Source organism: Cupressus sempervirens, chromosome 6 (assembly GCF_028749045.1).
Source record: "Cupressus sempervirens isolate cs-2001-9-10 chromosome 6, ASM2874904v1, whole genome shotgun sequence".
Classification (NCBI taxonomy): Eukaryota; Viridiplantae; Streptophyta; class Pinopsida; order Cupressales; family Cupressaceae; genus Cupressus; species Cupressus sempervirens.
The window spans coordinates 333,753,561-333,776,645 of NC_143123.1; the positions used below are offsets into that span (position 1 = coordinate 333,753,561).

Here is a 23,085-nt window from a genome sequence, read left to right on the forward strand (position 1 = left end):
AACCTCTATGTTCCTTGTTTATATTATTCCTATCACTGGTCTAAATTACTTTACCTTCCTCCTCACTGCTACAATTCCCATAAAGCCTCATACGAGTTCCTTTAACTGGTAAACCCATGGAGATCAGCTCACTATATGTCATGCAATCTTGATATTTTGTTGATTCTATGCTTAATTACTTCCTCCACAAGCTCAAAGGCTGCGGACAAGAGCATCAACTTGAACAATCCTTTGCAATATTTATGTTCCCTCCAAAAAGCTAACAAGGTTAACTGCAACATCTTGCAGATTTTAACATTTGCATCAAAAATTGAGGATATAATGATGTGCATGCATGCCTTTACTTTTCTTGAATGGTGCTTCTCAATTCCAAACAAGAAGCAAAATAACAGCTGAAAAATTAAATTGTTGCATTCAAGATCAATCATAATGTAAATGATTCTCTTTTCCAACATAATATTAAGAATCTTAACTCATTTGGAAAAAATAGGGTCTTTGTCATCATGTAATCCCTCTAAGTTTTTCACAAGCAGCTACGTGACTTTCTTCAACACATCATCGTTATAGGCTGCTATAGGAACTGTTATTCGCATAATCTCATTGAGACATAAGGCAACTGCAAGACTGATTTGTTTGTCTGGATGCTCGATAAACCCAGGCTCAACCAAGGTTACCAATGAAAGGTGTAAAGCCCAATTTAAGAGCCTACAATCTGCCTGCTCTACTTACAATCAAAAATGTTTCCATCATCTCCAAGTTAAAAAGAATGGCTTCTAATGAATCCATGGAGTCTAATTGTAATCTAGTCACATATAACCAATTTCCCAATTTATTATCTTTTTGCATGTCTCCAGACTGAGCACCTTTGAATTTATTATAAGATTCTTTTGAGAAGAGGCTACCCTTCATCTTATCCAATGTTTCCAATTTGTCATTGTGAGAGTTCCTATTTGTTCCAAACTGTTGCTTTGCATTTTGAGGCATTTTGTAATGTCCCCTTTTTGGGACATTAGAAAATTTAAAGGACGCATTCATATGATATTAAAATTGACTATGAAAGTGGGGGCTCAAAATATAAAAGGTTAATTATGTATTCAAAGTGGGCTAAAAATGGCAAGGAGAGATAAGATGAAAAGCCAAGAGGGGAGTCAAAGAGTCACAGTTGTGAGGATAAAAGGAGAAGAGACTCAGTCATTTGGCATACTTCATTTATGATTTTGATTTCAATTTATCTCTTGGGAGAGTTATTTTGGAAAGCTTCAACTTTCAACCAGTGTGAGACTCGTATCAGCCGATAATGGACGCAAACCCATTGTCCGTGGAGACGTCAATTTAGGTGTCTCATATGCGCTTATAGGTTCTTCTCTTAGTGTTCCAATCTGACTATAAAACTATGTTTAAAATTGGATTTTGAATGTTGGTTATTGTATATTTGTTTTATAATGCAATAACATGTTTTTAGGAAGTTTTATGAGAGTTTATTGGTTTTATATTGTTAGTTTGTAATGCATTTCCATATGCTTGAATCCTAAATACTATTTTGAAAGGTACGGGTCTATATCTATTGGAGAACCTATTGGTTTCTATTGTTGTTTGATAATACATCTGCCTTTGTTTTAGTTCTGAATATATTTTTGAAAGGAAAAAATCGGGTCAATATCTGTTTGGGATATTTCAGTGTTATCTGTGAAGTTTGACTCAGATTCAGTTGATGCATATTTGCATAATACACAAAGGTTTTAGGCGTAACTCCAATAGTGGTTTCTGCGAAGGAAACGAAAGTGGATACAGGCGAAAATAATACAAGACCAAAGAGATGGGAGATGCACCCTATTGCTGCTTCCTATGCAATTACTAAACAGTTGGTAGCTCGGGTTCGTATTCGATTTCACTGGGTTGCGATGTTTATTTTTCTTAAGAGTGATGGCAAAGAATACTGTGTTAATATTCAACTGCTCAGTGAGTACATCATTCTTATGAAGTTGATTGGTAATGTATGGTTCATATTGAATCTACATTAGGTGCGCGTTGGTTAGAACAAGCAGGCGCACAGGAAAGAGTTGTTAGTGTCACCAAGAGACTACAACAACCATTAGCAAGTGTGGTGGTTTTTAGTTCTTCGTCGTAGGGAGAGTCAGCGGAAGACAGGATAGTCATCTATCCTAAAGAGGACTTGGGCATGAGATGGGTATAGTAGAGGAAGACTGAGGATGTTCTGGTTCCAGTCATAGGCATGGGTAGATTGGTACACCCCATCACAAATTGGTAGGATATAACTCACTATAAGGGGGCAAATCGGATGCAGTATTTTAGAGTCTGGGCGTCAACAGCAAAGAGGATTTCATTATCCCTACCCAGCCAATCCAAAACCGTTTAAGCCACCAGTTCTCACGGGAACAACAAGTGCTGATATCTATTCTGGTGTTCGAGTGAGCATTTCACCAATTTGAGGTTACACGGTGCCATCTTAAACAGAATTGAATAGGCCATTCCTAAAGACAGATCAAGAAGCCAAAACAGGAATTCTCTAACTGAGTACTTCAAGGTCAAGTTGAATGGTTGCAAAAGACTTTGTTAATTTCTTGTTATAGATTTTCCAAAATTTGTCGTAAGAATTGAAATAAAAAGGTGTTATTTGAAATATAGAAATCTGGAAGAGGCCACCTGGGAATCTCCGCTTGAGCGTTAGATCTTGTGGACACGTTTTGTGTCACACAAGCCTCATCTTCCACCATTACATGATGCGTTGTAGTACCTGAGGTGATATTAAACGTACAAGGTTTGGATTATTAATAATCCTATGTAGCATTGTGGTGCGACCCATATACTCAATAACTATGTGCCAACAACCCGGGAGTTGAAGACACCAAACAAGGAGTTAAAGACACCTAACAGGAAATAGAGAAAAGACGGTCATCCTCCACAGTAAAGAAATTTATTTGACGTGGTTGTCAATGGCTAAGGCAAAGAAGCGTCACTATTCAAATATTTGGTGCTAGTGGCTGCAACTCTTGGCGACTTCTAGCGCAAAGAATCTGACCAATTGAGGAATTGTAATGAACAGGATATTGTAAACATCAACAACCGGTTAGATGTCTTGAAGAACCGTTATGGCAAAGGGCATTGAGTTCGAATGAGCGTAGGCATTATCTGCAAGACTCTTATCGTAGACATCAAACATTGGCTTTAGTCTTCCTTAGTCACGAATCACGATACCAACTTAAAACAGTTATGCATTGAAATTCCACGTGAATGATTTCCTTGATGCTACTAAGGAACAAACTTATAAACTATCAGCCGAGGCATCAAATAAACCGAATGAATTAACGTGAGGAGCTAACCCATGTATAACTCTTGGGGCCATTTTTGGTAGCAAAAATTGTGAAGAGCGCTCGTGGGTGATTGCATAGTTACCATCAGGTATTGCTAGAAACAGTGATGTTTGGGACATTTCATTGGGCTTCTTGCTACTATAGTTGAGTGTTCTTATTTGGCATCGCATAAGGTGGAGGACAAGTTACAATATTTGAGCGCATGTCCAAATATTTGAGTTGGAAAATTGATCGTCCAATGAAGGACAATAGAGAAACATAAAGATATCATACAATCTGGAGCATCGAGCCAGGCCAAGGGTATCACAGTTGATAGATGAAGGCAGAACTGTTCTATGACACTTGGAGTTAGGCAAGACAAATTACTGAGGAAGCCAACACTATTCTGAAGGTTTTAAGGATGATCAAGTTCTAAGTTAGAACTTTTGGAATATTATCGCAAGACACAGAGGTCATTAATGGTGTTTGCAAAGACCCTATTGGCAACCCTTCAAATCTGAGATTAAGCAGTGGTGGTGACGAATGTTTCAATCAAGTTGGTGACTAGCATTCAAACTGAGATAGTTGTGCAAGAGGTTGTCACAAATTCTAATATCCCGCATGCAGACTTAGGCATCTATTAATAATTGTCAAAGATTTATATTGTTGTGTGATAAACAATGTGTTACAGTGGGACTACTATTTCACAATATTCTGGTTTAGTCTGTAAATAGGGCAATACTAGATTACTTAAGTTGTCGTTACAACTTTTATTGCGGTTGTTAGTTGCAAATCTGCTGCATATATACAGGTAGTTTGTCATTAAAGATTGAAAGTGTGTTATAACTATTTGCAATCAAGAGCAAAGTCTTCTACCAGTAGGCAAAGCGTTTGACAAAACTACAGCAGGCATCTGGTAACAACAATCAACATCAAGGAAATACTGGGAAATACGTTGTCCTAACTAAAAGGAAAGAGAATGTTTTATTATCAATTTTCAAAGATTTTTGTGTATGTACGCCTTGAGCGAAGTCAACTTGAAGAATACTAAATCCTGTTGATATTGTCAATCGATAAAGAAATCAATATAGTTTGACTATTTGAACAAGGCAATTTTGGGGCAGAATGTAGTTGTTTGTCAGACTTATAGTAATAGGATAACATTCAGCAATGGAAAAAGATTTGGATAAAATCAAGAAAGGTACTATGAAGCCACAAGAGCAATTAGCCCAAAATTTTGAATCCGATACAAGAGCTGATATACTCGACATTTTTAGAGAGTATTAAAAACATCCTACCTGAATTCAGAATGATTTACCATTCTATGATTCCATAGATTTTCATCTAGATTAGCAAAACAAGACTGATATGATAAGTCGGAGATAATTTCCACAGCAAGTCAAATTGTGATATAGCTATCAAGATTTAATTGTGTGATTTTTGAGTCAAACTCATTGACCCATGTTTCATGAGTAGTGATTCAACATGAATCCATCTCTCATGAGAATAAATGGAACACTTAGCACTCATTGGATCTAGGTGATGCTCACAGAGGTGAAGCACCAAAACTTCTGAGAGGTCACCCATCCCAATAATACTCCTGCCTGAGCATGCTTAACTATGGAGTTTCCTCCATGGTTAAACCCAAAGCTTGCAACCCCATAGCAATATCACAATTTGACTTGCTGTGGAAATTATCTCCTACTTATCAATTGATGAGCTTAAAGGGCTTTCTAATGAATGGTTCATAAGGCACAACACTTCGTGAAGGTTTTGCAAATGGTGTTGCAAGCTTTGGGTTTAACCATGGAGGAAACTTCGTCGTTAAGCAAGCTTAGGCTGGAATAGTACTAGGATGGGTGACCTCCCGAGAAGTCCTGGGGCTTCATCCCTGTGAGCATCACCTGGATCCAATGAGTGTTAAGTGTTCCATTTATTCTCATGAGAGATGGATTCATGTTGAATCACTACTCATGAAACATGGGTCAACGAATTTGACTCAAAAATCACAAAGACCGATATGGCAAAAAAGAAGTGTTTTGAATTGGTTCAAGATCTCCTTGCAAAAAACCAGTGCAAAAATTTGTATGAAGAGTTTCCAACAAATCAAATTCATCCAATAGAGGGTCTTGAAAAAGAAAAGCAGTCAACTACTATTGATTTGCAGCCTTCTCAAAATCACGTAGAAGATGTTACACAGAGTGCAAGTTTCTATGTTGGTGATTTGGAGGTTAACCTTGACAAGCAAGTTGATGATGTTGGTTGCACACGAGCTACTAGCGAGTTGGAATCATTGTATGATGAACCATATATTTTTGATGCCAATGACATGAATTTAGAGGAACAATCTAAGATGACACTGCAAGACGATGAACCGCTTCAACATGACAATAATGAAATGCATACCTTAAAGAACCAGCTAAAGGTTAGTGAAGACATGGTTGTGGCATCTTATCTTTGGTACATTATGACAGCACTCACAAGATGGTTTAAGATCTCTACAGGAAGGCTCAAAGGGAAGTGGAAGGAGATTGGCCTGTTGCTGATTTGCAGGTGATCAAAATAGATCTTGAAACTATGATGAAATCGGATTATTTATGTTTGCTTTCTGACAGGGATTATATTCTTAAGGTTGCTGAAATATATGTTGATCAGTCGAATAGAGAAAGGAATGAGATAAAGGAGCTCAACAAGGAGCATAAGTATGCTCGTGAGGTATTGGATGATACTCAGTTTTCTCTTTAGGAAGCAGAAATCAGATCAGGATCACGAATCATTTTTGGGAATATGAGGGTACAAAGAGGCAGGAGCTTTTCTAAGAAGTAATTAATGAACTTGATAGCATTCAAAAGACGTATGACTTGGATAGCTGCCCCAAACGATCAAGTACCAAAACTCCATATCACATTCAGTTTGTAGACAACCCTTTGTTTGAAGTAGATGCCAATTGGACTTTCAATAATTCCTTTTTTGTGTTAAACAAGGGAACTCCTTTTGATTGCCATGAAGAGGATGATTTTAATTTCAGAATATTGGATCCTGGTACAGCTCCTAGCAGTGAATCTTGGTCACAATATGGGATTGGTGAATTGACTATTGTTGCTTGCCATTGGATGAGTCCAAATATGGTTCCCGATTTCAATCCGTTTAGGAGTTGGATGGATTTCCTACATCCTTTGAATAGATCTTGTGGAGTATTGATGAGAGTTATGTTTCAATCATAGTGATTGGCTTTACAGCTTCATACTTACTCATAGCACCTGTGTACTTTGGGGTTCCCCAAACTTATGACAACGGTATGGTTTTTGTTGTGCCCGTGGAGTTAGTTTCAGCTTTCGAGCAACTCATTTCTTACATCATCTATTTAAGTCGGGTCATCACCATCTACTGGGTTATACATAGCCCCTTGATACATTTATATCTCATCATATCAGATGGTCATGGCAACAGAGTTTGGGATCCAGGTGTTGACAGTATGTATCTATGGCTTCTTGACGATTTTGGTGTAGTTCTACTTAGTTTAAGGCTGGATATGATGATGATCAGAGTTGTACAGTTTACAGGTGCAGTGTTATTTCCTAGATTTGCATGGGAGCCAGGGATTCGGTTGACGAATGGGTTGCAGAATGACACCTTGCTTCACAGTGTGGTTGGATATGTTTGCAGATTGGACTATAGGTCTACCTACAGATTCATATGGGATCTTGGTACCGATTGCTTGAGGGCAAGCAATCTCGAGGAGGGAAGATTTGTAATGTCCCCTTTTTGGGACATTAGAAAATTTAAAGGACCCATTCATATGATATTAAAATTGACTATGAAAGCAGGGACTCAAAATATAAAAGGTCAATTTAATATTCAAAGTGGACTAAAAATGACAAAGAGAGATAAGACAAAAAACCAAGAGGGGAGTCGAAGAGTCACAGCTATGAGGATAGAAGGAGAAGAGACTCAATCATTCAGCATGCTTGATTTATGATTCAGATTTCAGTTTATCTCTTGGGAGAGTTATTTGGAAAGCTTCAACTTTCAGCCAGTGTGAGGATGTAGCCCCTCATGCCGACCGACAGTGGATGCAAACCCATTATCCATGGAGACATCAATTCAAGTGTCTCATATGCGCTTACATGTTCTTCTCTTAGTGTTCCAATCTAACTGTAAAACTGTGTTTAATATTGGATTCTGAATATTTGGTTATTGTATTGTTGTTGTATAATGCAATAACGTGTTTTAAGGAAGTTTTATGAGAGTTTACTGGTTTTATATTGTTAGTTTGTAATGCATTTCCATATGCTTGAATCCTGAATATTATTTTGAAAGGAATGGGTTTATATCTATTGGAGAACCTTCTGGTTTCTATTGCTGTTTTGTAATACATCTGCCTTTGTTTTAGTTCTGAATATGTTTTTGAAAGGAAAAAATCGGGTCAATATCTGTTTGGGATATTTCACATTTTAGCAAATAGTTTGCTTGAAGGATTTAAATGCACAGTTCCAAATTTGCCAATACATTACTATATTTGTTTCCCAATTCTCCAGGGTAAGACCTTCAATTGGGTCTAGTCCCTGCTATTCTGATCATCAAATTCTCAGTTGTTTTATCCAAGTTTATTCTGCTATCAGTTTGAGCGCAGGGTTTGTTCTATGTTTAATAAGTTTTACCTGTCTGGTAGCAATTGAAGTAATATTTGGAGCATGAAGAAAAGAACAACGCAATCTAATAGGAGACTATTCCTGTAATGTCAAATCAAACACAACTGGTAATGGTGCAAACAAGTGAAACCTGAAAGTGATGGTGTGCAAATTTTGGGATGTCAAACAGCTTCCACATGAATCGATAGCAAGAAGATAATTTTGTAATAGCCTGGAATTTTCTGAGTACCGTCAACACCAATTGACTTCAACACTTAGAATGATGTATGTCAATAATTAGAGCTTGATTTCCACAACCATTTTTCTAGTCTGACTCCCTTATCTTAACTTGCATGTGTATGCAGATGTTGTGCAATGTCTTAAAATAATTCTTGTTTACTGTTAGACTCAGAACTCATCCAATGTATTTTTTATGTGCAAAGGCAACCTAAGAATTTACCATGCATGTTCACAGTCTTCTAAGTTACTGTTGGCCTCTTCTGGTTAAAACATTCAGCCCTCATCACCGTCTTCAGGAAAGACAAAGTTATCTGCAATCATGTCGGGCATTCTTTAAGAACTGCTCCAGCTAGTTACACCCTGTCAAGGGATTATGTTGTTCGGCAATAAGGCTTCTGACTACAAATTGTATTACTCCCACTAAGTTGATGACTCTGCTAACACAACATACAATCTCTACCCACTCACACTCCGTTACACAACATGCACATGGTATATTGTCTTCATCATTGCTCCATTCTTCAGCAAACTTTCTCGATACCTCCAACTCTACACAAATGCAAAATGACTCAAACTCCTGCTAAGATCCGTCCTACTCCCTCTGTGTCTCCATTAATGCCCTTGTGGAAATGGACCTCGCTATTCCTTCCTTGCTGTATAATTTTTTTATTTATTTTTTGGCAGAGAGAGTTCCACCGGTTCTTCTTCCTGCAGATAACTTGCAGAGCCGTTTCTGAATGAAATATTTGTATTGACCTTGTCATATCCAACTTTGGAATAAGCTAGGCTGGAATACACTGCAACATATATTTCCCAAGAACTATAGTCCTTTGAAAAAATATTTTGCATAATGAGAGAATAGAACTCGTTAAACATCACCCCCCTTCATTTCGTTGTTAATATTAATCACCTTTCAACCATAGGAATTGGTAACATATTAAAAATCAAATATCACTCCATAATCCTTGAGTAATACCAAAAAATTAATAGTCCAGAAAACGCAACGCGCTCCTTTTATATCCGGTGGTCCCCACATAATATTTGCTTCCTATATTTGAATCGGCAAATATCTATTGAAAATTCAACCGGTTGTCACAAGGTTTCACATAATCAATTCATCTCCCAACCATTACACTCATGACTAGGGAACTTCCTCAAAGTTATATCAACACTGTTCCTTCAGACTTATGGTCTCAGCAAATAATTCCGCAACCAGGCTTCCTTCAGAGAAATTGTGACTTCGAGTTTGATTTTGCACAGAGGAATATCAGGTGCAAATATTTTGTTACTCCAGTCATTTTTTAGGAAAATGTGTATGTCAGATGTTTCATATGCTCAAGCCTCAGAAAGACACACAGCTATGTGAAAATCACCTTTGAAAAAATTTAATCTCTGGTTTAGCAAATTTCACGATGCGATATAATGTGTGCAATAATGTCTTCAATCTAATAATATCAATTTCTCTAATGTTTGTCGTAGTTCTCCTGCTAGCAAATTGTTGAATGATGATGACACGCTGTCTCTAATAATATCAATTTCTCTAATGTTTGTCGTAGTTCTCCTGCTACCAAATTGTTGAATGATGATGACACGCTGTCTCCCATTATGAATTATGCTAAGTCCTTCTGCAAATAACATTTGTTCGCACCTGGTACTGCAATATTGCTATTTGTTGACACACAAAACTCACTCTGTCGAATCCTCCGTTACAATGTTTCCTTTAGCAATGAATATTTCTGAGTTTTGGGTGTAACTTGTGTTACTCCACGACAAATATTGAGGAGACCACATAGTAGACGGGCACGGGAAACCTCTTCTGAAATACTCTGCCCAAAAAAATTTCTTTTTTTTTTTGGCTCCCAAAAATATTACAAAGGCACTTAGAATAAAACTTATGAAACACCAGCTTCCAATAGACACACAGTAATAGCATTTGCGGCCTGAACATTCACAAATGAAATTTTAATCGACCAAGTTCTCTCAAGTTTAATATATATATATGATTTGATTAAAATATACCGCCTCCTCTTCAAATCTAGTTATAAACTCGTCTCCCAGAATTTTATTCAATCACCAGAATGATTTTCCTCAACCCAGATAAATATCTTCTATCTTAATCTTCAGGCGGTGAGATACTCTGCAAATTTGTCTCAAAAAAACTCTTATAAACCTTTCCATAGAATTATTTCCATTGAAAACTCTTCTGCAGAAAAATAAAGTGGAAAACTGTTATTACCCTATGGAGTGGTGTAGCATTTATAGGATTCAATTAATACACAGTATCAACATTTAGTAAAAGTTGGCTTTCATATAGGTTCTTTTGTGACTTCCTGTCATTTGGGCATTCATATGTTATTAAAGTGGAGTCTGATAACTCTTTAAAATATAAAGAAACTATCATTGTTCAGGGGAGTTTGATGATTACATTAGTTTCATAGCTTTGTTAAGCTCTTGAGGACTGGCTGTTATGCATCCATCAACACATCACTATTATCATCGAAGGATTAAGTCAAATCCTAACTTGGACCAGCAACCAGAGATTGAACAGTTTGTCTTTCAAACAAGTGCAATGGGCAGAGAGGCTCATAATACTCATGGAATTGAAAATGTCTTCGGGGAATTGGCTAGGACTCAAAGGGAAATGATGAATATGTTAACACAATCACAACAGAAAATAACTCAAATGCTTACCCAGTAAGAGCAGCAGAATGGTAACAGGGGAAACAACGAAAATCAAGGGCAAGGAAACAATGGGAATAATGGTAACACTATGAACCAAAGGAACAATGGGAATCTAGGACCAAGTTCAACTACAAATGGGCATGAGCAACAAGGAATTTTTGGGTCTGAAGTCTTTTCAAGGCGATTAATGTTTACTTTTTGCAATGCCAACAATCTACCACCAGAGAATGAGCAAACATATCAAGAATTTCATGGACAGGTCTGGACTGATTAGCAAGCATTTGGGGAAGATTTCCAAAGATGAAATGCCCTTTCCAGATTACATAGTTTTCAGGGAAAGGAATAGACCCCAAAGGGGAAACAGTGGAAGGTTTCAGAATTAGGAATTGCAGCTAAGAGTTGGTAAGGTAACCATCCCTATCTTTGATGGTTCAAGAAAAATTACAGCAAGATCATGGGTACAAGAGTTGGACACTTTTCCACCTCAAGCCAATGGTTGAGGACGAAGCTATAAAATATGCAACCTTGCATTTGGAGGGTAGTGCTCATAAATGGTGGTACCGTGGATTGATTACCTTAGACCATGATCAAAACTGTATTCTAAGTTGAATTCATGGAGAAACTCATCGATTGTATTGACAAGAAAGATTTTGAACTTGATTTCTAAGTGTTGAAGTTGAGGTAAGCTCAACCCACAGCTCCCAAGAATTACCTGAATGCAAACATCTATTGCAGAAAGAGAGAAGCAAAAGCTATGGAGGTTGGAATTCAAAGATCCATAGAGGAGAGATTCTTGATGAGCAAAAAGAGAAATTGATATTCAATCAAAAAGTGTTTTAGATTACAAAGAGATATCATTCTTATAAAGGAGATCAAAACCCTAAAGGTAAATCCTAGGTTGCATGATAATAATTAATAAAAAAATTAATTATTATATGCCTAAAGTTTAGCTTAAATAGAATAGAGTTAATAAGAAAACACCTTATTACTCTTAACACTTCCTCTTAAGATAAACTTAGGGAGTAGCTAAAAACCTAGAAGCTACAACTGAAGTAAATTTGGGTCCCGACAACAAAGCCTAATGAGGTACCCAAGCACAACCAGATCTCTGACAAGAGGAGAAATAGAGAAAACCACATAGGAAAAGCCCTACTCCAAGAAGAGATGGAAAGAATGTTGAAAGAACTAGTGAAGGACTGCAGAAGCCTCCAAACTAGAGAATGTCCCAAAAGATGGGAACAAAAGGATGATCATGAAAAACAACCACTGAAGCATGTAGAAGTTGCAAAACTATGTCGAGATGTAATTGTTGATCTGAAGAACCTCCACTGCAATAGGACCTGACCAAGTAGAGAAGACTATAATTTGCATGAGTGCTCTTAGAAGGCACTACTCAAATCAAGAGGCAAGCAAGGCAAATAACTGAACTCAAAGATACAGATGGCATAAAACACCAAAGCCTAAAGAACAAATGAATCGAACATGGAAGGCTGCAACCAAAGTAGGAACAAAAAGAAGATTGTCTATATGGTAAATGATCCATCTCACCGAAATGCATAGGTACCTAGCCACTGCATCCACCTAGTACATAGGAACAAATACTGAATACATAGCTCACTCTATCGAACCAAGCATAAGAACCAACAGAAGAACACCCCCCCCCCCCCCAACGCAAACAAGGGGTTCCCTTTTAGGTTTTACAATCTCCTTCTATAAGGATTAATCTCTTGTATTTTCTATTCATTCTTTTAGTTTAATAATACAATCTTGCATATTGTCAGAGTCAAACCCATGCCTTCTCTTGTTTTTGCTTCTTTGTGACAGGTTCTTGCATGCAGGTGCTCTACAAAATCTGTGGATTTGTATTGCTCAAATCTTGCATGTTGTATGCATGGGAAAAAAATTCCCGAAAAATTCTTAATGAAGCGCATGCTCCTTTGACGTAAACGGGGCCCAAAGATGATGTGGACTGGGTTTGGGAAAACCAAATCAGCGCCAAAAATAAGGCATGGAAGCCAGAAGAGGGACAGGTCCCCAAATTTGAACCTGCCAAATCAGCAACAAAAATGTGTGCATGCACCAATTCCAAGCCTAGGGGCGTGTGATTGGTGGGCCTACATGAGAGAATTGATCATCAACTACGGATAATATGAGAAGCATCACTACCTCTCTATTATTGAGATCCCATGATTCTTGATCAGTGTCGAGGGTAGTCGATCGTTGTGTAACACCCAGAACAATCTACAATATTCAAAAATTGCTATAATCAACTGCTTCCAAGTGTCATTATTTCAACCATCAAATTTGGAATTGCTCTCAAGCAGAATATTGGTCAATGATGCCATGACACGTTTTTCAATGAAAAAGCATGGAAATTTATGAAGGTGCATTCTTTGAGGCAAAAAAAGAAAGACCCAAATAATTTAAAGGGGTACCCAGAAGAGAGCTCAAAAGACCCAAAAAGAATGTCATCGATTTTTGTATCTGCTGGCTCAAAAATCGAGGCACAAAAATCTAAGCACCCAGAAAAATCAAATGACAAACCAATTGAGCTCTTGCAAAACCCACCAAGAAACTAGAATTAGAAAAGAAAAAATGGCAGATTTGGACAAAACTGGTTGATTTTAGTTGCAAAGAGAGACTCTTCACTAGAGACGGCGATGGAAGAGAGAGTGGGAACACAAACAAAGGCAGATTTTGCTGTTGTAGATGCGTGCACAAACAAATGAATCCCGTCTATAAAAAAATTCAAAGTGGCCCACGGCTTCAAGCAGAGACCACGCACGAGTTCAAACACAGAGGCAAACAACGCCAAATACCATGCCATGAGAGTCACACAAGTTACAGACGTGTCCAATGCTGAGCTAGAAGAATAATCGTGATTTTAGTCAGATTTTTCACAAAAAACGCAATTTTCCCATACACAAATTTGCACAGCAAAAACATGATTTTTAGCATTCGAATTTCTCAAGGCAGAAACCCTAGGTGGGTTGTAGAGGAGACTGAAATAATTTCGAAAAATTTATAAATTTGTCGAAAAAAATTGAAGAATTGACTTTGATACCATTTTACGAAGTAACTAGTAAAATACTTGCTTGTTATTAACAGATATTGAGAGGTCTATATATATAAAAGAATAGAACGATGTTTCCTTAGGAAATGATCATAAAGAATAGAAACTTTCTATTCTAGCTAAGAGAAAACTAATTGTTATCTACAACTAACTAAATATTAGAAACATTCTAATATTTACAATAGCTTACAAATAGATTACCATTAACTAATAATAGACATTTATCTATTATTGTAATAATTTTAAACGTGCAATGAACCACAACTTTTGAGTATTCTCTCACTTATTTTGACCATTTGCTTTTATCATTTAATACCATTAATTGGTGTTCAACCTGTAAGTGAACAGGAAATAAACATATAACTTAACAAAGTAAAGTATTATTCATTCCTCAAGTGCTTCCGTACAAAGTAATAATATTCAATACCAACATGATGCCAATTACATAAGTGTATTTCATATTTATACCATCTGACACGGTGCCAATGAAGCGACACCGTCGTACCCATACCCATAACCGTCTACCTACCCAGTTCTTCAGACAACATCATCCCCCCAAAAAAGAAAAATCATCTCCTAACGACTTACCAATTTACAAAATAGAAGATAAAGAAGAAAATACATCAAAACAAAGACTAGGGGGGAGGTTGCATCCCTGGAGTGTCTAGCAACCAACGTAGCTTGTAGACCTAATTTGTCTGAATGCATAAATCCTTTTGTGTCCTGGTGTTGACCTCCACTGCCTCCTTCAGTAGAAGTGTTGCCTCCATAGCCTATGCCTGAGCCTCTTGTAGCCCTTTTTCAGCCTTTCCTTTATCCTGTATAAGCAATGCTCTCTTTGTTGCCCATGCGAATGTACTTGTTATGCTGTGTTTAATATCGGCTCAAACAGCCGTATGGAAAACACCAAAAGTTGAAACGTTTGATGTACTTGCGCACGGATCAGTATTTGTTTGATGAGATCTGTGTCAGTCGTTTCCTACCACCATTTGCTACACTCGTTGCCATTCAACCCTTCAAACTGTACTGTGAGATGAGTAATGTCAACCTTTTGTGTAGATGGCTACACTTTAGGACACACCTTCTGCTTCTTACTACTCGATGGTCCTAGCCCTACAACCTGGACTCCTGAGGCCAATACTCTCGCATTCTTGTCCATCTTGACACTATTCTCCTTCAACTGATCCTTCCACAGTCTCCTTTTCCCTGCAGACTGCACACTCCAACTCACTAACAATCTCTTGTTTTGTCTTTATTGCAACAAAAATAGTTAGGGTTGCTCTATGTGGATGCTTCTCTTTTAATTCTCAGCAGCACATCTTGCTTCAGCCCCTTTGGTACATCTATCTTCTACCTCCTGCAATACTTCTTTTCTTCCCAAAGGGGCTGAAGCAAGACGTGTCGCAGAGAAGTAAAAGAGAAGCAGCCACACAAAACAACCCTAACCATTTTTGTTGCAATAAAGACAAAACAAGAGATCGTTAATCAGTTGGAGTATGCAGTCTGCAGGGAAAATGAGACAGTGGAAGGATCAGTTGAAGGAGAATAGTGCCAAGATGGACAAGAATGCAAGAGTATTGGCCTCAGGAGTCCGAGTTGCAAGGCTAGGAGCATCGAGTAGCAAGAAGCAAAAGGTGCAGCCATCCACACAGAAGGTCAACATTTCTCATCTCACAGTACAGTTTGAAGGGTTGAATGGCAATGAGTACCGTAGATGGTGGCAGGAAATGGCTGAAACAAATCTCATCAAGCAAATACTGATCCGTGTGCAAGTACATTGGGCGATTCAACTTCCGATGTTTTCCATGCAACTGTTTGAGTCGATATTAAGAGCTATGATTGAAACATACAACAACCACAGCAGAACAAGTACTTTCGCATACAAGAAGCATCGTCTCACGATCTCATTCAAAGCTCACGACTTCACTAGGGTTCTTGGCATTCCTGGCCAAGGAGGCCGCAAAGTGGTAACTACAAACCACAAACTTCTGCAAGAATGAAAGGAGTACTGGGTGAAGTTGGTGGGACGCAACCTCACATCAAAGGAGTTTTAGTTCCTCATAAGGGGTACTAAGAGTCGAGGACTACGGTGAGACTTCATTCGGGAAGGCCACTGGCGATGCATCATGGACGTGATAAAGAGCAGATTCACTGGAGCGAGTAGGGCTTCAGAGATCGCCCTACCACAGATTACCTTCATGAGTGGCATTATGAATGGTATGGTATATGATTGGACGACCGTCCTCACTAACAGAATGGAGGAATTCATGACATTGTAGCATTGCACATTCTATACGCTGCACCATGCTATCAGGTTGTTTCTTGAAGCAGCACTCCATCAAATTCCAATAGATGAGTTTAAAGTCCCACCAAGAGGAAGATTTGGCGGCAAGAGAACCCCCAGTACTCTACTGGAGACATTTGGACATGGGTGGCACATTAGTCAGCCAAAAGAGGGTAATGCAAGGCTTAGATGCCTACAGTGACACTACTAGCAAACGAGAGGATACCATGGAGAATGGTGGGACCGATTCGGAGGGAGATAGTACTTCGATGGAGGTTGGGAACAATGAGGCAAATGCAGGGTCCCCGGCAACGGCACTAAATATTCAGGCCATAGGTGAACAAGAAATAAACATATAACAAAGTAAAGTATTATTCATTCCTCAAATGCTTCCGTACAAAGTAATAATATTCAATACCAACATGATGCCATTTACATAAGTGTATGCCATATTTATAACATCCGACACGGTGCTAATGAAGCGACACCGCCATGCCCATACCCATAACCATCTAACTACCCAATTTGCTAAACAACAATTGGATGATTAATGCAAGTAGAGGAAAAAATTAATTAGTTTACTTTAGATCTTTGTTAATTTAGATTAATTTTGTTGGTTTAGATTTAGATTTTTGCTAGATTAGTTTATATTCATCTTTCTTAGTTAGATTTATTAATTAGATCAGATTTTTGTTTATATTAATCTAGTATTTGTTAGGATTATTTTGGCATTTAGCCTTTAATGTTAGTGTAGCAATTAACTTTTGTGCTTCAATAAGCCAAATTAGTGTCTTTTGTTTTCATGCATTGCATAAGCAGCAATGGTGACAAACCCCCATGCAATTTATCTTAGTTAGATTTATTAATTAGATCAGATTTTTGTTTATATTAATCTAGTATTTGTTAGGATTATTTTGGTATTTAGCCTTTAATGTTAGTGTAGCAATTAACTTTTGTGCTTCAATAAGCCAAATGAGTGTCTTTTGTTTTCATGCATTGCATAAGCAGCGATGGTGACAAACCCCCATGCAATTAGATAGCTTCATACATTGTGTTTCTTGCATAAGCGACAATGGTGACAAACCCCTACACAATTAGATAGTTTCATACATTGTGTTTCTTGCATAAGCGGAGATGTGTCATACCCTCCCTCAGTAGATAGTATGTTTCATGTTATTGCATTGAATGAGTTGGAGAGGATATGCCAAACTCAAATAGTTTGTTATCATTAGAATGTGGGTTTTGAGTAACATTTTTTGGTGGGCTTTTTCGGAACAGATTTTTCGCAAACTGAAGAGTTTTGCAAGTTATCTTCATGTGTCAAAGAACTTGAAAAGCAAAACTACTAATGACATTTGGTGCAAGACATTTGGCGAAGACTATGATTTGAAAACTACTAATGATGTTTGATGCAAAGTGCAACGAATGTGATTTTTGAAATTGATTGTCTAATTTTAGCATAGACCACATTTCCTTTGGGTTTTAAAAAGAACATAAAGCAATAGATGTGTCTAGTACACTTGCACAAATCTTTTCTTTTGTGTTTGGATCCCAAGATAGAATAAACATATCCTCTCCCCTCGCCAACGCAGATCTTGGGTGCAAGTGAAATTTGTTCTATCTTTTAAAGTGTCTACCTCTCGAGAAGCCCTTAAGACCAAGCCACTATATAAAAAATGTAGTTATGATCAAAGTCATGAAGAGCAGGCAGTGTCATAGGTAATTATAACAATAATAGATAAGCTTTTATTATTAGTTAATGGTTATCTATTTGTGATCTATTGTAAATATTAGAATGGTTCTAATATTAGTTAATTTGTAGTTATCTGTTAGCTTTCTTTAACTTTCTTTTAGCTAGAATATAATGTTTCTATTCTTTATGATTGTTTCCTAAGGAAACATTGTTTTATTCTTTTGCATATATTGACCTCTTGGTCTCTATTAAAATCAAGAAAATATTTACCAATTACTTCGTAATATGGTATTAGAGTCGATACTCTAAAAAAATTCAAAAATAATTATAATTTCTTGATTGAAATTATTTGCTTTTTATTTTCGAAATTATTTTCATGCACATTTGCTTCCAAAACCTGTGGTTCGACTAGGGTTTTCTACCAAAAGATCGCGCCATTTTCTCTGTAACTCACGTGATTTTTAATGGTCTGCAAGCTCGCGCCTTTCTATTTGCAACTAGCACGACTGAATCTTCTAAAAATCGAGGGTTATTCTTCATTGTTCATGTGGAGGTCTATTGAGCACCATTTCTCTACAACTTACGCCCATATTTTTCTGTCACTCACCTCCAATTTCTCTTAAAATTGTGCGTTTGTTTTGTGGCCCATTTTTTCCATTTTTTAAAAAAGTGGTCGGTTTTTTGCCTATTTGGAGGCATCTATGTTTTTTACAAACCTTTGTTGTTTATTCACACTCAGATTTTGCAATTTTCTCTACAAATCCACCATTTTTCTAAGCTTTTTTGAAGCTTTTTTGCAGCCAAGGCCATTTTTGCTCAAAACCCTAAATTTTTGTACCAGATTAAAAAAAACTTTTTATAGATACTTGGTGGGTTTTTCGAGATCTCAATTGGGTTATCAACTGCTTTTTCTGGGTGCCTCAATTTTTCAACCAGCAAACCCAGAATTGGACAACATATTCTTTCTGGATTTTTTGAGCTCTCTTCTATGTACCTCTTCATTTTTTCTAGGTCATCTATTTTTTTGCCTCGAAGTACGTGTCTTCACAAATTTTCACGCTTTCTCACTAGAAAACATGTTATGGCATCTCTAACAAATATTTTGCTCAATGAAAATCAGAAGTTAAATAGTCACAATAATAGCGCGTGGAAATAGGGGATGCTAACCATCTTCAAATATCATGACAGCAGTCTTCTCAACAGACGTCCTTTGCTCTAGCTTCGAAAGGCTCCAAGAAGAAGAACATTCAATGCAACTATTGCCACAAGTTTGGTCACATGAAGGTTGAATGTCGGAAGCGCTTAGCTGCACTATCTAAGCAATCTGGTTCACAGCCCGTGGTGAATAGTGCTAAGCACTCTGAGCAAACAGAATCTGCCTTTTATGTTTATTGATAGCTTCATGCTCTGGATAGATTAACCATTAAGGGAGGGTATTACAATAATAGATAAGCTTCTATTATTAGTTAGTGGTTATGTATTTGTAATCTATTGTAAATATTAGAATGTTTCTAATATTAGTTAGTTTGTAGTTATTTGTTAGCTTTCTTTAGCTTTATTTTTAGTTAGAATAGAATGTTTCTATTCTTTACGATCATTTCCTAAGGAAACATCATTTTATTCTTTTGTATGTATTGACCTCTCAGTCTCTGTTAATATCAAGAAAATATTTACCAATTACTTCGTGATAGTAATCTCCCTCAATAACTCTATGATACGCAAAAACCCTTATACTAAGAGTCGAGAGATCTCTTATAGCTTGACATGTCTGAACGAATGCCCTTACTAAAAAAACAATTGTTTTAGCAGCCAAAATCCTTCTACTTGTTGACACAGAGATTGTGATACATGCATCCTAAAGATACCCCTCATGTACTCTTCAATTTGAGGCAGAATGTTTTTAGAGATATTTGAGTCTTTGGAAATTCAATGTTTGGTGTGCCCAAGATGTGAGTGTCATGTAAGGTTGAGCTAGTGGCACAAACCATCTATATATCCAATTGAAAGTGGTATTTTATTGCAAGGAGATTTAACAATTATTATCCATTCCAAAAACCCAAGTCGTACCTTTGAATATTCTTTTTATTTCATAGCAAAAGCCAAAACAAACAAACATTGTGTCTTTGTGTTTGTAAGTGTATTCTTGTCACATTTGGTCATTCAAAACAAGGCAAACTTAAGGGCAACATTTAGATCACGACTCAAATGCTCGCAAGACCAACATCTTGAATGAATTCTTAAGATTGACTTGTAAAAAGAGACCTTTGAGATTTGAAATGCCAAATAAAAATATTCCACCTCCCTCTTAGCATGCTCCATAAGCCTCAATTCATACATGTGTCATATCAATTAAACTATCACTTCCTCCAAATACTAAAAAGGCCAATTCATTTTGGTTTAAGAAACCTCAATACATACAAATACGATAAGGCAATACTTAGGAGGCCAATCCCCAAAACAAGCTGGTTAGAACCTGATTCTGATATCTGGCCAGAATCCACTTGGAAATGTACCTGAGCCTAATAAAACCTCCATGCCCTTCCCCGAACACTAAACACGATAGTTGCTACGTAACACAATAAATACCCAGTACTTTTTGTATAATGTATCATTAATCGCCTTCCTTTAACACTTCGCCTTTAAAATGTAATACTCTCATCTTCCATTAGGGCCTGTTTGGTGAGCGGAAAAGGAATACGTATGCTGGAATACATATTCTGGAATAGAACGTATTCCTGTTCTCTGTTTGGTTCAGCCAATATTTGATGGGAATTCGCGGACCCGAAAATTTATGTTTTCTAAAATAAATAAAAATGGAATAGGAATACGTATTCCTATACCACCTATTTTGGTGAAACTACAAAACTCCATTTTTGGGCCAAAAATGGAATACGTATTCCATTTTTGCTTCGTATTCCAATCCCATTTTGGTGCATCCAAACAAGGAATTCAAAATTTTTGGAATATGTATTCCTATTCCGCTCACCAAACGGGCCCTTACTTAATGTGATATGCTTTTCAGCTGTTAAATTTATTTAAAATTTCTCTTACTTATTTTTCAAATGAGCATCTTCACAGAATAACGCTGTCGACGTGAATACAAACAAGGAAACTAAAATCTCCTTACTGCAATAGGGCGGAGAAAAGTTATGTTGAACATATGAAGAGTGTGTGTAGAGTGTGTGTACATATCAATTCCACATTTATCCTGCACCGCATTAAAGTTGTGTCTCTATCTCTCTTATAACGTACTTCACTGACCTGAATTGACCAAGAAAAATAAGAGAAGTAACAACAAGAATAAACAAATTTGAGTAAGCAACCGCCCATAACACGTAGAACATAAAACACAGAGCTGGTATTTCAGCGAAAAGCGGTAAGCGAGGCCGTGAAGTATTTAAAATTTGACTGTATTTCCAAATAAATTATCAAAAAGTAGGTCATCCACTGTTTTGTGTCTGAATTCAAATTCACTGGGGATCTTGTTTTCAAAGTCCATTCGTAACGGTTAAAAGGTACATTCATAATAAAGTAACCTGAGTTGAAAATACTGTAGTCCTGATCCGCCAGTAATTTTCCCCATGAACTAGAAAATTCAAAGTTTTGAGATTCAATAGAGTTGCAGAAAACAAAAAGACAAGAAGTCCTGAACCTGTGCGGGTGGACTCGTCATCGATGCGAGGACGTTTGGCCTCTGCGGTATTAACTAGACGGGCGACAATCTCCTGAGCCCTTTGTTTTGCTAATTCTACTTCATCCATCGGAGGCGGCCCATCAGAAAACCCCGTTTTCCTTCCGCCGTTTTCTGAACCCTCTAATTTTCTCTTGTAGTTGTTGGAAGAAGCCATTTTCTGAGATTGAAATTCCTCGACTCTCTCTCTCTCTTGTACAGAGTTTGGACGCAGGATGGCTTATCCTTATAATTTCTTGCAATTTCCGGTACAACGCGATTTCTGAGAAGCTCGAAACTATGGTCCCATGGAAGACCTAAATTTGGTACAAAATATTTATAACTTGGCGGTGATTTTATGATTTGACGCTTTATAGCATAATATTTTTATATCACAATTAATAGATAAATTAATGAATTGTTAGTCCCTGCCTTAATAAGGCAGGGGACTAATGCTTTCGGTGGTGGCACCGTATTAGTACAAATGAAATCAAAACTAATAATGTAATGTTTGGCTATCAAATATTTTCTGTTTGCAAATGTCTAATTTCTTATTGGTTGCATTGATTTTTGGCAGGGGTAATATTTGGCATAAATTTGGAAAAAAGCATAGGAAACTGGAGAGGCGGTAAGTATTGTTGATTTAATAGTATTTATTATATGGTGGAGTTGTCAGAGCAGTAATTGTCATGTAGTGAATTTTTTCAGTGTTCTAAATATTTCTCGACTTCTAGCGTCTATAATGTTCTACTGATTTCTTCTGTTTAAAATACTTCCAACTTCTGTAATGTTCCACTCCAACCTTCGATTTTTACATTCGAAGCATTTTAAAAAATCAGACTATGAGTCTCAAATCTCATCCCTGTAGCAGCCAAGAACCCAATCTTTACATCAGGCGGGACAATTTCTGACAGGTCTAAGCTGTATTTCAAAACTGGGGCTGCCAATTTCCTCTCATCATTGTGCGTGAGAAAACTCTGAATTTTCTTTCGCCGCCCGTCAACGATGTTCGTTCTTGTTTTCTTGAACTCGTCTCTATCCTTCGAAGGGATAATGGTGGGAGCGGTGCCCACTTCGACAGACATGATGCCATGATGGTGTTGGGAAAGAGCATGAAGGGTCTAGTGGCATCCATGTGTACATGACAAGAGCGATCCATATTTATATGACAAGACTGACTCTTTCTTTTTCTAAGTAATATAGCAGGCATGCCATCCCAAAATTGAAATCCCTCTTTTTACTCTCTCTCTTTTCCCTTTCTTGCTTTTACAAATGTTTCCATGGGTCTAAGGACAGTCTTTTTCTGGTTCACAACTCTTAATTGATCCAGAAAACCCTTTCTTGTTGCTTCTATTTTTATTTTAAATTCCTCCTATAAAGGCTTACTCACTGTCTCCATTGTTCTTTGAAATTGATCCACTAAATGCTTCGTCCGAGAAAGGCATTTCTCGTTATAGATATCAAGAATGCGGTGATTATTCACAGGCATTTCGGACCCACC

At 37.3% G+C, this 23,085-nt stretch overlaps 1 protein-coding gene across 1 annotated transcript in view; it reads right to left on the reverse strand.

The window, feature by feature from the left end:
* LOC149552514 (uncharacterized) overlaps window positions 1-21,894 on the reverse strand; it is a 52,609-nt gene extending 30,715 nt beyond the window's left edge. The window contains exon 1 of the mRNA XM_089788095.1: window positions 21,567-21,894. Coding sequence (XP_089644221.1) covers window positions 21,567-21,762 — 196 coding nt within the window. The 5' untranslated portion in view covers window positions 21,763-21,894. The remainder of the gene's footprint in view (window positions 1-21,566) is intronic.
* Between the last annotated feature and the right edge of the window lie 1,191 nt (window positions 21,895-23,085).